General features: G+C 38.6%; 1 protein-coding gene across 1 annotated transcript in view; it reads left to right on the top strand.

The window, feature by feature from the left end:
* The window catches only part of LOC137401375 (filamin-B-like), a 65,131-nt gene that overhangs the window by 23,181 nt on the left and 25,596 nt on the right, over positions 1-16,354 (top strand). Inside the window, exons 10-20 of the mRNA XM_068087693.1 lie at positions 150-278; positions 598-729; positions 1,295-1,451; positions 5,437-5,523; positions 9,567-9,719; positions 11,152-11,235; positions 11,378-11,509; positions 11,623-11,790; positions 12,524-12,871; positions 13,748-13,831; positions 14,461-14,598. Coding sequence (XP_067943794.1) covers positions 150-278; positions 598-729; positions 1,295-1,451; positions 5,437-5,523; positions 9,567-9,719; positions 11,152-11,235; positions 11,378-11,509; positions 11,623-11,790; positions 12,524-12,871; positions 13,748-13,831; positions 14,461-14,598 — 1,612 coding nt within the window. The remainder of the gene's footprint in view (positions 1-149; positions 279-597; positions 730-1,294; positions 1,452-5,436; positions 5,524-9,566; positions 9,720-11,151; positions 11,236-11,377; positions 11,510-11,622; positions 11,791-12,523; positions 12,872-13,747; positions 13,832-14,460; positions 14,599-16,354) is intronic.

Here is a 16,354-nt window from a genome sequence, read left to right as displayed (position 1 = left end):
AAGTAGGTGGCTAGTAGGTTACTAGAAGTTGACTGGTAGGTGGCTGGTAGGTGACTAGAAGGTGAGTAATGGTTGACTAGTAGGTGAAACTTTACTGCAAAATCTGTCAATGTTGCTTGTCAGCATCCTGAATAGCTCTCTAATTCTAGCTGAGAGTTGAGTGCGATGGAGAGACGATTCGTGGTTGCCCAATAGGGTTTAACGTGACAGGAAGTGGAAAGGCAATATCGGTGGTAAAGAGAGACCAAGGAGTGGTTGGCGAGATCTCCAAACTAGAGGTAGTTCTGAGTAAATACAGACATATCTTTTTAACACATCTGTGTCTTTCCGCCTGTATCTCTGATATTGCATAAGAACCTAAGTTACATTTGGATATTCATTTGTAAATGTAGTTACATACAATTACTTTGTATTTGTAAATGTACTTACATATAATTACTTTGTATTTGTAAATGTACTTACATACAATTACTTTGTATTTGTTATGTACTTGCTTCTTTTTCATTGCCGTTTCACCAATCTGCCTGTTTACCCGCTGTCAAACTGTGTAAGCTACTATTTGTAGCAAAACTACAATTTGATGTTTACTGTTTCTAGATTCTGTGTGACACGGAGAGTTCAAGTGATGTTCAGATGATATGCACTGCTCCATCTGGTGAAAGGAAAGAAGTTGAGCTGTCGAGAAGCTTGTCTGGTCGCTCTCTCAAAAACTCCTTTGTGCCTGATGCTGTTGGTAGGCTTTTATTTAGCTTGCAGTTTTAAGTTTTTTTTTAATCTCTAAAGGATTTTTCACAGCTCATAGATGGCACGTGGCAGTCACCGTCAAGTGTCCTTTTGTACTTTCAGTATTTGTGACAGCCATTACCAGGTGCTTTATGCTCTAATGTTATGTGACAGCCATAAACAAGTGCTTCATTCCACTTGAACACTCTTGTGACAACCGTAACCAAATGCTTCATTGAGCTCTAATGTTATGTGACAGTCATATCTGAACATTCACTATTTGTTGGTGGATGTACTGATTCAGCCTTGAATATGCAAATAGCTTGAAAAGGTTCTCTGGATGTATCCATGAATTTGCCCATTAGCAGTCATCTGGTAATTGTATTATCATTGGTAGGTTTATCACAGATCGGCTTCATTTATTCTGGCAGGTGTCTGGCAGGTGTCAGTACTGTGCAATATTATCATTGATAAGTTTATCACAGATAGGCTTCATTTATTCTGGCAGGTATATGGCAAGTGTTAGTTCTGTGCAATATAATATTATCATTGGTAGGTTTATCACAGATAGGCTTCATTTATTCTGGCAGGTGTCTGGCAGGTGTCAGTACTGTGCAAAGGGGAACACGCCGCTGGCAGTCCCTTCAACATGAATGTCATAAATCCTGAAGCAGTAAAACTGTACAATTTGGAAGGTGGTGTCATTGGAGAACAGTTCTCATTCATGGGTAAACAACTCCATACTCTGTCTCCCATTGTTTGTCTGATATTGTTGGTGGTGGTTTTTCTGGACGGTTGTTAGGCTTTGGCCGAAGTTTACATGCATACTTTAGACACTTGTCCTTGCCTGTCATATGGACTGCACAACAGTCATTGATATTGTGTTTAATATGGCACACTTACCAACCGAACTCTAGGCTTGTTCAGACAAGAAAATACCACAATGTTTCTAAACCTCGTTATATGACCAAATTTACTGCCAACTTATTTCTACCTTCATTTCTAACTCACTCGAAATAACTATTCCGGAATGTTCCTTTATGGGGTTTCCCAGTTGGTTTTACTAGTTCTCTTCTAGCAGAATTTTATCGTTTACTTTCAAATCCGTGAGTTACAATAGTCAATGCGCATAGCTAGTCTGAATGAGCCTTTTTGTCTGTACTATCTGCTTGTCATTGTTAACACATGTCACAGCTGACACTTGTACATGACAGCTGACACGTCTGAAGCTGGAAAGGCCGAGTTGCAGTGTGTCATAACATCTTCTGGCCGAGTTGTTCCCTCTTCTATTAAGGCTGCCGGTATGTCTATGTCTTTCATATAGATGTCTATATCATTTGTATAGTTCTGCCTGGTATGCTGGCTGCCGTCACGAAGTGGTCTGGTGTCTTGGTTAGTGTTTTAACACCCTCACATCGCAGCTCATGCTGTTTTCTTGTTTACTCGCCCATCATATTGTAATTATAAACACTCAATGATATTGTATTTGATATTCAGAGTGCCTCAACACCAAGTCAAATTAACCTGTAGATAGCAATGAGCACACTTTTGTTATCTTCACTAGTAGTGGCAGTCTTGTATGCTGTGATAGTTCATCATGTGTAATGACTATGTGAATAATTATTCCTAAATATGGAATGTGGCTGAGTGGTTGATGTGTTGGTATACCAAATCAAAAACCAGAGTTCAATCTTGTCTGAAGCACTTTTTTCCTAACGCTTTTAGGCGTCAAACAGATGGATGGACCCATGTCTTATTATAGTAAATATTACGTGTTTGTTGTAATTTATCAGCTCCAACCTAATTTACTGTTATCTTCTTTCTCAGGCCTCTAGGAGCTGTAGTAACTCACAACCCAGGACTAGGAGCTGTAGTAACTGTCAACTTAGGACTAGGAGCTATAGTAACTGTCAACTTAGGACTAGGAGCTATAGTAACTGTCAACTTAGGACTAGGAGCTGTAGTAACTCTCAACTTAGGACTAGGAGCTGTAGTAACTCTCAACTTAGGACTAGGGGCTGTAGTAACTCCCAACTTAGGACTAGGAGCTGTAGTAACTCTCAACTTAGGACTAGGAGCTGTAGTAGCTCTCAACTTAGGAATAGGAGCTGTAGTAACTCCCAACCCAGGACTAGGAGCTGTAGTAACTGTCAACTTAGGACTAGGAGCTGTAGTAACTCTCAACCCAGGACTAGGAGCTGTAGTAACTGTCAACTTAGGAATAGGAGCTGTAGTAACTCTCAACTTAGGACTAGGAGCTGTAGTAACTCTCAACTTAGGAATAGGAGCTGTAGTAACTCTCAACTTAGGACTAGGAGCTGTAGTAACTTCCAACTTAGGACTAGGAGCTGTAGTAACTCTCAACTTAGGACTAGGAGCTATAGTAACTCTCAACTTAGGACTAGGAGCTGTAGTAACTCCCAACTTAGGACTAGGAGCTGTAGTAACTCTCAACTTAGGACTAGGGGCTGTAGTAACTCTCAACTTAGGACTAGGAGCTGTAGTAACTGTCAACTTAGGAATAGGAGCTGTAGTAACTCTCAACTTAGGACTAGGAGCTGTAGTAACTCACAACCCAGGACTAGGAGCTGTAGTAACTGTCAACTCAGGACTAGGAGCTGTAGTAACTCTCAACTTAAGACTAGGAGCTGTAGTAACTCACAACCCAGGACTAGGAGCTGTAGTAACTGCCAACTTAGGAATAGGAGCTGTAGTAACTCTCAACTTAGGACTAGGAGCTGTAGTAACTCACAACCCAGGACTAGGAGCTGTAGTAACTGTCAACTCAGGACTAGGAGCTGTAGTAACTCTCAACTTAGGACAAGGGCTGTAGTAACTCACAACCCAGGACTAGGAGCTGTAGTAACTGTCAACTTAGGACTAGGAGCTATAGTAACTGTCAACTTAGGACTAGGAGCTGTAGTAACTGTCAACTTAGGACTAGGAGCTGTAGTAACTCACAACCCAGGACTAGGAGCTGTAGTAACTGTCAACTTAGGAATAGGAGCTGTAGTAACTCTCAACTTAGGACTAGGGGCTGTAGTAACTCTCAACTTAGGACTAGGAGCTGTAGTAACTCCCAACTTAGGACTAGGAGCTGTAGTAACTCACAACCCAGGACTAGGAGCTGTAGTAACTGTCAACTCAGGACTAGGAGCTGTAGTAATCTCAACTTAGGACTAGGAGCTGTAGTAACTCACAACCCAGGACTAGGAGCTGTAGTAACTGTCAACTTAGGACTAGGAGCTGTAGTAACTCTCAACTTAGGACTAGGAGCTGTAGTAACTCCCAACTTAGGACTAGGAGCTGTAGTAACTCTCAACTTAGGACTAGGAGCTATAGTAACTGTCAACTTAGGACTAGGAGCTGTAGCAACTCTCAACTTAGGGCTAGGGGCTGTAGTAACTCTCAACTTAGGACTAGGAGCTGTAGTAACTCTCAACTTAGGACTAGGAGCTATAGTAACTCTCAACTTAGGACTAGGAGCTGTAGTAACTCTCAACTTAGGAATAGGAGCTGTAGCAACTCTCAACTTAGGACTAGGGGCTGTAGTAACTCTCAACTTAGGACTAGGAGCTGTAGTAACTCTCAACTTAGGACTAGGAGCTATAGTAACTCTCAACTTAGGACTAGGAGCTGTAGTAACTCTCAATTTAGGACTAGGAACTGTAGTAACTGTCAACTTAAGAATAGGAGCTGTAGTAACTCTCAACTTAGGACTAGGGGCTGTAGTAACTTCCAACTTAGGACTAGGAGCTGTAGTAACTCACAACCCAGGACTAGGAGCTGTAGTAACTGTCAACTTAGGAATAGGAGCTGTAGTAACTCTCAACTTAGGACTAGGGGCTGTAGTAACTCACAACCCAGGACTAGGAGCTGTAGTAACTGTCAACTCAGGACTAGGAGCTGTAGTAACTCTCAACTTAGGACTAGGGGCTGTAGTAACTCACAACACAGGACAAGGAGCTGTAGTAACTGTCAACTTAGGACTAGGAGCTATAGTAACTGTCAACTTAGGACTAGGAGCTGTAGTAACTCCCAACTTAGGACTAGGAGCTGTAGTAACTCTCAACTTAGGACTAGGAGCTATAGTAACTGTCAACTTAGGACTAGGAGCTGTAGCAACTCTCAACTTAGGACTAGGGGCTGTAGTAACTCTCAACTTAGGACTAGGAGCTGTAGTAACTCTCAACTTAGGACTAGGAGCTATAGTAACTCTCAACTTAGGACTAGGAGCTGTAGTAACTTTCAACTTAGGAGTAGGAGCTGTAGTAACTCTCAACTTAGGACTAGGAGCTGTAGTAACTCTCAACTTAGGACTAGGAGCTGTAGTAACTCTCAACTTAGGACTAGGGGCTGTAGTAACTTCCAACTTAGGACTAGGAGCTGTAGTAACTCTCAACTTAGGACTAGGAGCTGTAGTAACTGTCAACTTAGAACTAGGAGCTGTAGTAACTCTCAACTTAGGACTAGGAGCTGTAGTAACTCTCAATTTAGGACTAGGAACTGTAGTAGCTCTCAACTTAAGACTAGAAGCTGTAGTAACTCTCAACTCAGGACTAGGAGCCGTAGTAACTCTCAACTTAGGACTAGGGGCTGTAGTAACTCTCAGTTTAGGACTAGAAGCTGTAGTATTTTGAGCTCTGAAGCATTTTTCTCCTAACGCTAGGACTAGGAGCTGTATTAGCTCTCAACTTTTTCTCTATTTATAAGGTGAAAATGCGTACAGCTTGAAGTTTGTCCCAACTGGACCCGGGGTACACCTGATCAGGCCGATGTTTGGAGGAAAGGATGTGAGAGGTTTGTGCTGTCCAATTGACCCATTCTTTTCACTCTTGCTGCATTCGCCGACTACTTGGCTCCTTTTATCAGTTTGATGGTATTTTATGTCTGCCTATTGATATTTCAGCAATGCTTATTAATCTACATTGTTTTGTTTATTAATCCACATTGTTTTGTTAACAATGAATTTACACCAAATTTCAGTTGATTTTATCAGAAAGTATCAGTATTTTTCTATCATTTTCGATTGTTTTTGGTCTTTGAGCTGATCTGACTGCCAGGAGAATTTAAGATTAAAATCGACAAAACTTGATCATTATTAAAATGTCAAAAAAAAAAGTGCAAATTGATGCCACTAGTTGCTGTCATTACGTTAGCTGACATCAGCTTCTGTGTTCAATTCACAGGGTTACGTGTCTCTATTCTGTCGGTCTCTTGGCAACTATAGATGCCATAATCGCACTTTTGCTTGACCTGAGCATTTTTAACTGCGATAAGCTCTGCTGATCTTAGTCTTAAAGTATCTTGGAAGTCGGATCACCTCAACCATCAAAAACATTTGCGAATGATAGAAAAATACGGATACTTTCTGATAGAATCAACTAAAATTTGGTGCAAGTTCATCTTAAACTAATTACACAAGTAGTTAGTTTTGGAGTTATGGGTTCTCGCAAGAGTTCACAACTCTCAGTTAGTCTTCATAATTTAGCTTAGTGTAATTTTAAAGGTTTACTTGCAACGAAATTCACATTACAGTTATTTGGTATCAAAAGGTTCACCATGTTTTACTTTGCTGTGTTGTAGGTGCAAAATAAGTGGAAATGTGATTACAAGCTCTTAAAAGCTAAAAAACGAACAGTTAATCACAGCAATCACAAAAAACGCCGTAGTTTGCAATCTCTTTATTTCGATGACGTTCTCAAACATTTTGGTTATTGTTTTGACACGTGATGTTATCATGTGAAATTAAAGGCCAAAAAAGGCTCAATATAAAAAGTTTTGTAGCACTAGTTTATGACAAACACTTTGGGTTCTAACGGAAAACCCGAATCAAATATAGATGCTCGCTACTTTACAGTTTCGTTTCAGCCTGGTCTAATCATCTAGTTATAATCTGATCGTGTGATCCAAACTTCCTGCCAAATAGTGTGAACAATTTTTGCAGTATTTTTCGACTATCCCAAGTGACCAACAGGCTCATCATGTTTATCAGAGGATGATATGCACTCCTTCGAGCTAAGGTTATAAAATTAAATAAATTTTTACGGTAGGTTCTGAGATATCAGTGCTCAAAGTGACAGCATTACAATGATGATGAAACAGACGCATAAGGACAATAATCATAGTTTTATTGAATGCGCGAAGTATATTTGGGAAAATATTTCGACGAATGAGGAGGTTGCATGAAAGTGTAAACAGAAGCCATCGTGTTCAACTACGTCCCATTTGAGCCATTTTGGAAATTAATTCCTATCTTTGGCATTTTCGTGATGGTGATGATTAACTGTTCGTTTTTGAGCTTTTAAGAGCTTGTAATCACATTTCCACATATTTTGCACGTACAACTCAACAGAGTAAGATATGGTGAATCTTTTTATAGCAAATACATGTAACTGTAATGTGAATTTTATTGCAAGTCAACCTTTAAGCTAAGTATTTAAGATAAGGGTTTGCCTTTAAGATAAGGCAGACTTCAATATGCAAAGTTGCTCTTTTTTTATATTTATAAGTATGTCAAACTGTCATACGCTGAAACAAACAATTCTATAATAACACATCTTTTTGTTTAATCCATTCTATAGCTTCATAAACAATGATAATACTTGAAGTATTTACATTTGGCACTATATAAGATTATGTAAAATAATAAATTTAGTCCCTAAATTATATGTAAAAACTAAATATAGTAACACTCATTAAAGAGGTTTATATTCTTTCTCTAAGAGACAGAAGTCTCCTTCAGGGATGCTGAGTCCATTGGTAGACTAAGAGATAGATTAGTGTGGGTAATTTACTCTAACTTGCAACAAATAAAATTTAAATTAATTTATTTTATGTTTATTATTTTTGTGTCTTATTTCTATCCGTTTTCTTGTATTTATTTATAGAAAGGTTGTTTTGATAAACTCCAGATGTCGTATGTTATAAATTACTTTGTACGTCAAGACTAGAATTTGCTAAAAATTTTCTGCGTGTGTCAAACATTCCATATCATTTGTAATTCGAGGTTTGACTCTACACTTTCCTAGTGAACAGAGACATTGTTCTCCTTGCAATGACTGACAACATTACCTTTTTACAAGTTTAGTAGCTACAGTAGTAGCTACACTGCTAATACTATAGCTACTGAGCAACATAATAAACAGTTGTATATATTCTATACAACCGTCTTGGTTATATATATATATGTGTGTGCATATATAGACATATATATATAGGTATCTATGTGTATGTAATACACCATTACAGTTGCATTATATTATTTATATTACAGTCAAACATGGATAACTCGAACTTCAAGGGACCGAGCAAAAGTGTTCGAATTATCAGAGCGTTCAAGTTATCAGAGCACTGTCACAAGTCCATATATTTACTTATTTATTAGTAGATACATGTACATATGCAAACTATAATATAAATCAAAAGCACAAATGGCTTGTTTCAAATTAAATGCTTCTAATGTAAAGTTTAAAACGTTTTCATGAAAAAGTATGGAGATTTTTCTATCACTTGAGATTGGTTTGTTGTTTGAGGTGATGTTATTGCCAGGACGTTTTTCAGATTGACATTGGCAAAACTTGATCGTTGTTGAAATGCTCAAAAGAAAAGACATTTTTTTCTTTTGGGGTTTTACCCACGATCAATTTTGCCGTTTTTTCTTGAAGTTTATGCAGATTACCTTACTTTACCTGGGATTCGTTAAGAGCAACACTCCGAGGCAGTTCAATTAGAAGTTTTACGAGGTTTTACGGTACATTCTATATCACTCACGCTTTTTTAATAGATACTTATTGAATGTACACACGTATTCTGTGTTTAGGTCAAACGATGAATAGTTTTTTGTAGCTCAGACAACGTATACGTTTAATTACAAAATTTTTTAAGACGTTTTAAACATTCAACATTCCGATGTTGATTCAACACGGAATCAACGTCGGAAAACTATTCATCACGGGCTAGCCGGGTCACGCAATCAAGAATTTTCGCCACGCACATACAAAACAACATGCGATTTTTGTTTTGTATGTGCGTGGCGAAAATCCTTGCGCGCGTGACCCGGCTAGCCCGTGCTATTCATCGTATCGCAGTATAAATCAAATTTCACCAAACTTTTAGAAAAGTCATTGACAAAAATATTTTGCCGATGGTGGTAATAACGACGCTTATGAATTACGAAAAGATGAAGTTTACCTCTATGGCTTTGAATAAAGTGATTTTCTAAAGCGATAACAACCGTTTCGGTAGCCGTTGGGCAAAAAAACAGTTCGAATTAACAGTGTTGAGTTCGAGTTATCTATAGCAATTTATCATTACGTGGGAACGGACCAAAGGAAATGTTCGAATTAACCATGTGTTCGAGCTATCCGTGGACGAGTTATCCATGTTTGACTGTATATACATCTGCCTTGATTGGTCTAATTGACTTGTACAAGCAATTCAGACAGCTATTTAGGAGTCTCATATTCTCTATAAGTTCTCTATAAGTTCTCTATAGTGTCTGTAAGTCTCTCACACCCTGTTTTTTATACAGATGTGGTATGTGAAAGGTAAGAGCAATACGTAGCCTGGTTTCTGTGATTGGGATGGGGAAGCATGCTCGGCCTTCAGTATTTTGTTGCTACAACCTTTAGGTCATAGCTTCAGTGTGTTGCCTGCTTGTAACGGAACATGCTACCCTCTAGGCTGCATGAGCTGACCGCTGCTCTAAGGCATTGCTCTCATACTCGGAGTCGTCTTCTCGCTGTTTTATTGACGTTCCAATGCATCTATGAATGGTCTTACCGGTAACCTGACACTCCTGTCTAAACCTTGTCTATGCAAAGCCTGTCTGTTGCTTCTAGATGAACCCTATAAAGTGGAAATAGCTGACAGTAACCGAGTTAGTGCCACAGGTCAAGGACTTTCTCTGGCTAAAATCCACCAGCTTGCGAAATTCACAGTTGATGTAGGAACTTCAAATGCAGGAACTGGAGACGTCACTGTGAATATCAAAGGTGAGTTGAAGGGAGCCATGCATTTCTTACAAAATGTTTTTCCTCTCGAATATGACAGCATCGCGTGTCTCTTTCATGCTTTTACTAAATTTGCTAATATTCAGAGCTGATAACTCCCAATTGATGACAACTCGTGACTGTTACACAAATATGTAATGCACATACATGTATTTAGGGCATCCAACAAGAAGCTTTGTGCACAATTCATTGAATGTTGCTGTTTGACAACCTTGTGGTGCTGGTGTACAGAAATATATGAACTCACTTGACTATACAGATAAAGTTCCACAAATGGCCATGACTGTAGCAGAGTGAGGCTTCAAGAAAATTCTTACCGGCTCAGTTTTAGCTGTTGATAATATAACAAGTAAATGTATTCATAAATTAGCTTTGAGGCAGTGTTCAAAACTAGGTTAAAACATTAAAACTGGTGGATATTATGGGACAGCGTGTTATGTGGTTATCAGGAAACGGTGAGCTTCTTTTAAGATGTTTTCCCATGAAGTTTTTGTAAACTGAAGTGTGAAAAATCAAAGTATGATTTTTGTTTTATTAGATGAAGAGTTGTGTCCCCTCTGATTTGGTATAGAACATTTGACATGATATAATGAGAAGAAACTACCTTATTATTAACTGTCAATATTTCCATGAATATAACATAGTGAAACCTCTTAGTGATTTATATTCGAGGTATATATCTACTAGTTGCTAACCTTTTGAGCATATATCTGCTAGTTTGTATCTCTCTGAGTGTTTGTCTAATAGTTGGTATCTCTCTGAGCATATATCTACTAGTTGGTATCCTTCTGAGCATATATCTGTTAGTTTGTATCTCTCTGAGCATATATCCAATAGTTGGTATTTCTCTGAGCATATATCTAATAGTTGGTATCTCTCTGAGCATATATCTACTAGTTGGTATCTCTCTGAGCATACATCTACTAGTTGGTATCTCTCTGAGCATATATCCAATAGTTGGTATCCTTCTGAGCATATATCTGTTAGTTTGTTTCTCTCTGAGCATATATCTACTAGTTGGTATCTCTCTGAGTATATATCTAATAGTTGGTATCTCTCTGACCATATATCCAATAGTTGGTATCTCTCTGAGCATATATCTACTAGTTGGTATCTCTCTGAGTATATATCCAATAGTTGGTATCTCTCTGAGCATATATCCAATAGTTGGTATCTCTCTGAGCATATATCCAATAGTTGGTATCTCTCTGAGCATATATCCAATAGTTGGTATCTCTCTGAGCATATATCTAATAGTTATTATTCCTCTAGGTGTATATCTACTAGTTAGTATGCGTTGGAGTGTGTATCTCCTGCTTGCCTTAACATAAAAAATACACTGAAATGTACAAGTTCTGGTTTATTAGTATTATAGAGCAGTAACTTATAACTTCAGTAACTTTACGACTTTCAGATTCTAAAGGCGGTGAAGTTCCGTGTCGAGTACAGTCAAAGTCTGAGAGAATTTATGAGGCGGAATACAGACCGGAAGTTATAGGTAGGTGTGGATGAGTTTTCTAGGGATTTCAATATTATTAAATATCCATAGATATTCTCTCTGGCACAACCTCTCTTTTAGACATTACTCTCATCGTTGCCTGAGACTAATCTGTAAGGTCGGTACACTCGTTTTTGTTTAGGAAACCACGAGCTAGTGGTCAAGTTCGCGGACAAGCAGATAAGGGAGTCTCCATTTACTGTCAATGTGTACAATGATCCGTCTGCAGAGGTTCCCGATGAAGGGATAGTTGGTCAACCAGTCACTATCGTCTGTAAGTCCTATGCCCTTGAAATTCGTTGAGTCAGCTTTGTATCGTCTATATAAATGCTTTGGAATGCGACCCACAATGTATTTACTTTAGAACATACTCGTTGTTTTGTTAAGTGAACACGGCTGACACTGGCACTGGGGACCTGAACATCATAGTGGATGAAGGGCGGGTGCCTGTGGAGACTAGCCGACTAGGCAAGGGCAAGCACTGCGCTGAATTCACTCCCAAGGATCTGGGTCTATATAAGGTGGAGCTCGAGTTCAATGGCTTTCCTATTCAGGGTGGGTGTTTGAGTCCCCGACTCAACTAAGACTTGTTGCTATTAACCCTCTTGGTGCAAATTTGTTTTCAGAGTTTTCCACCTGTGAGCGAATTAATTTCGATAAAGGTTATCGATGTGTTCTACGTTTCCTATTTTGGTCATAACTCCAAAACAGTTTCTTTGATTTTCATAAACTCATAGTAAAAGGAAATTCTTCACAAAATGGTACTAATAATGACTAGATTACATCAACAACAATTAGTTCTTTCGTTGTTGCTGTTGCCATGGTTTTAGTGAAGGTGTACCTGAGAAGATTGATAGTCATAATCATCAGAACTACACTTTTATTCAAAGTCACTAAGGTTTAAATACTTCTCATTGTCTTCAGATTTGTCCATAAGGTGGTTTACAACCTGATCGGAAAACTTTAAAACATTCAGATAGACGATTAGACTGCTCTTAAGGAGCAGCATACAATGTACTAGCCTCGAGATACGCCATTGTTTACGATGTGTCGAAGTCTGTTTGTTAACTCCAAAGCTTTTCAATTTTTTTTTAATTTTGAAAGTAAAATAATTAAAATCAATAGTAATTGTTTCTGAGTAGTCCTTTCTTTAACTTAATCTGATACTTTGACATATATGAAAACGTTTTGTAAAAATGCTGACGCCCGTGACAAATGTTGCCTATCAAAGAGTTGAGCTACCCGTGTTGATATTACTAGGAATATGCCTGAATCTCATCTTATACAGGCAGCCCCTGGTATGTGAATGTGACACCAGCACCAGCGGCGAGATCAAGATCCGCCACCCCGCCGCTGCCTGCATATCATCCTGCGCCTCCTCCTCTTATCACCAGTTCTAGCTCAAGTGTATCGAGCGCCTCTTCTCCTCCCCCTCCTCCTGAACCACCCCAGCCCATCTACTCACAGATTTTCAAAAAACCTAAGACTGTAACCACAGAAACATCGCTCGTTACTCCGGCAACTCAAATTGATCCAGCTGCCATTGTCAGCAAGCCTCCAGCAGCTCAGTACGCCAGGGTCGGCGAGTTGAGGTCTTTTGATGTTTCAACATCAAAGGTCAAGGTGAAAATACAAGGTAAGTTTTCTTCATCTTTCGGTCAATTTACGTAGGTATTTGTGTAGCTAGGCAACTTAACTGTGAACACCTTTGATATATCTTACCAGGAATCACAAGAAATCGTAGCATAATTTTGGAGCAACTTTTGAGACCCAAAAATGCGAAACAATAATAAGAACAATAAAGAACAATGTTGAAGGCTGACAGATATTTACAGTAGCAGTCTGACCAGCAGCACTTACACTGGCAAAACTAGTACTGGTGCTAGCATTGATTTCCTGTTACTAGTACTGATACTAGCAATAACTTCCTGTTACTAGTATTGGTATTAGCAATGACTTCCTGTTACTAGTACTGGTACTAGCAATGACTTCCTGTTACTAGCATTGGTACTAGCATTGGTACTAGCAATGACTTACTGTTACTAGTACTGGTACTAGCATTGATTTCCTGTTACTAGTCCTGATACTAGCAATAACTTCCTGTTACTAGTACTGGTGCTAGCATTGATTTCCTGTTACTAGTACTGGTACTAGCAATGACTTCCTGTTACTAGCATTGGTACTAGCAATGACTTACTGTTACTAGTACTGGTACTATCAATGACTTCCTGTCACTAGAAACCCAGCGATCCTCTTTAACAGCCTATTGCTTGTCACTTGGTGATCAGAGAAAATCTTAAATAGGCTCACTCTTCAAGAAGTTGCCTACAAATTAATATAATGTTAGTATAATTGGTTGGTGTCTCGATGCTTTAGGGCACGTGTGAAGGAGTGTGTAGTCAGATTAGCAACTAAAAACATGTTAACATATTGGTAGCAGTACACAATGAGTATCTGAAGCGACAGCGTAACGAGCGTGTTCACTAACAATGACAACTGTTGCATGTTGCAGATGAGTTTGGTAGTCAGATACCGTATAAGACGAAGAAGAAGGATAAAGGGGCCATGTTTGTTAGCTACACCTTCACACATATTGGTTTGTTTCCTTTTTATTCCTCTCTATTTCTTTCTATTCCTCTCTATTCTTCTCTATTCTTCTCTATTCCTCTCTATTCTTCTCTATTCCTTTCTATTCCTTTCTATTCCTTTCTATTCCTCTCTATTCCTCTCTATTCCTCTCTATTCCTTTCTATTCCTCTCTATTCCTCTCTATGCCTCTCTATTCCTCTCTATTCCTTTCTATTCTTCTCTATTCCTCTCCATTCTTCTCTATTCCTCTCTATTCTTCTCTATTCTTTTCTATTCCTCTCTATTCTTTTCTATTCCTCTCTATGCCTCTCTATTCCTCTCTATTCCTTTCTATTCCTCCTCTATTCTTCTCTATTCCTTTCTATTCCTCTCTATTCCTTTCTATTCCTCTCTATTCCTCTCTATTCCTTTCTATTCCTCTCTATTCCTTTCTATTCCTCTCTAATCCCCTCTATTCTTTTCTATTCCTCTCTATTCTTCTCTATTCCTCTCTATGCCTCTCCATTCCTCTCTATTCCTTTATTTTCCTTTTTTTTACCTTACTCTTCAGCAGTATCCAACAATCTGGTGCATCAAATATCCAATTGTATGTTATTGCTTTAGAGTAGCATATGACTAGCCTGTCTCTTTACGCAGGTGATCACTGGATTCACCTGACAGCACGCACCCCCATCATCGGCAGCCCATTCCTTGTCTATGTCTTTGACCCCAACCTTGTCAAAGTTTATGGGCTCTTAGAGATTTTCACTTGTGGAGTTCCTAGTGTATTCACAGGTTTGTTCTCTTCTGTTCATTAGTTAACTAGTTTAGTAGTAGTTTACTAGTAGATAGTGGTTTAGTATTAGTCCTGAGAATTGTGAGAGATCATCATGGGTACTAACTATATCCACAATCATTCTTGAATGTGGAAAAATGATTGAGTGGCACAGATGTTAGCACGCTTGTCTGGGAATCTGTATATCGGGGTTTGATTCATGTGCAGTGCAATATTTCTTTCTAACGCTCTTAGCATTGCTTCAGACGAACGGACACGACTCTTATTACAGTAATGATTAGGTTTACAGTTTTTAGCCTCCGATCTCCCATATAGTTAACGGACAAGGAGAGAGGTTGAGGTAGTCCACTGATAGAATATTTATAAATTGTAGATCGACAAGCTTCCTCTGAGTGATATTTAAGCGATTCTTGTTTTGCTAGTAGACTAAATTGTACCTCCTATAGAGTGCTTTAACTTTTTCCTTAATTAGAATGTACTTGATAATAGACGTACATTGTAACGTAGGAGATCTTGTAAACTCACAATGTGATGTACATTTCAACTGACAATGCAATGGAGTTTTAACTGATAACAAAGTTGTGCCCCCTTTGACCATTTATCACTCACGCAGATGGTTTGAGGAATAATAATAATAATTATACTAGTAAGGAAGTGATGGTGCTCTCTTAGAGTGTGCATAGGTATCTATGTATCAGTACTATTACTATTAAAGCCTTTCTATGCACTTTCTGTGCACGAACAGTTCTTATTGTTGTCTATGTATCAGTACTATTACTATTAAAGCCTTTCTATGCACTTCCTGTACTTTCGGCACTTCCTGTGCACGAACAGTTCTTATTGCAAAAATCTTTCATTGAAAATATTTTTTAGCAGATTTCTAGACTGATTTTTTACTGGTTTCTTGGCAGCCATTATGCCTGTCAAAAAGTTGAAATTGATCCCAGATCTCAATACAATTCATGGAGCAGGCTGCTTCAGTTCAAATTGTTGAAGTTATTTGCTTAGTGGAGTAACATTTTCTGGGAGAACAACTCCGGTCAAATTAGGCAATCCAACATTTGATATGTAGATGCGTTTCACAACAGGAAAGTCATGCATAATGTAATCTCACGCATACTAATTGTTATCGGACAACATCATTAGCCACCCAAGGATATCTACTGAGTCCTGCTGGTTCAGTGTCTGTGTGACAACATCATTAGCCATCCGAGGATATCTACTGAGTTCTGCTGGTTCAGTGTCTGTGTGCCTAACGCTTCTATTCATCAAAACTGCTTGGGCTTTTGGCTAATGCATTTAATTCTTTACAATGTGACAGTATGATTTATAGATTCATGTAGTTTACAATAGAGCATTTTATGTGCCCTATCCTCACAAATGGTATGCTCACAAATTGTATGCTCACAAACGGTATGCTCACAAATTGTAATGCTCACAAACGGTATGCTCACAAATGGTAATGTTCACAAATGGTATGCTCACACCTGGTAATGCTCACAATTGGTATGCTCACAGCTTGTATTTTCACAAATGATATGCTCACAGCTTGTATTTTCACAAATGGTATGCTCACAAATGGCATACTCACAAATAGAATACTCACAAATGGTATGCTCGCAAATGGTATGCTCACAACTTGTATGCTTACAAATGGTATGCTCACAACTTGTATGCTCACAAAGAACAGACTGAAAGGAAACAGTCTACCAACAGCTGCCTTGAAATCAAATTAGTGCAGTTAACCTAAGATTT

Source organism: Watersipora subatra, chromosome 8, assembly GCF_963576615.1.
Source record: "Watersipora subatra chromosome 8, tzWatSuba1.1, whole genome shotgun sequence".
NCBI classification, from domain to species: domain Eukaryota; kingdom Metazoa; phylum Bryozoa; class Gymnolaemata; order Cheilostomatida; family Watersiporidae; genus Watersipora; species Watersipora subatra.
Note: the sequence above shows the minus strand (reverse complement) of the source record. Positions and strands in the feature narration are given on the sequence as shown.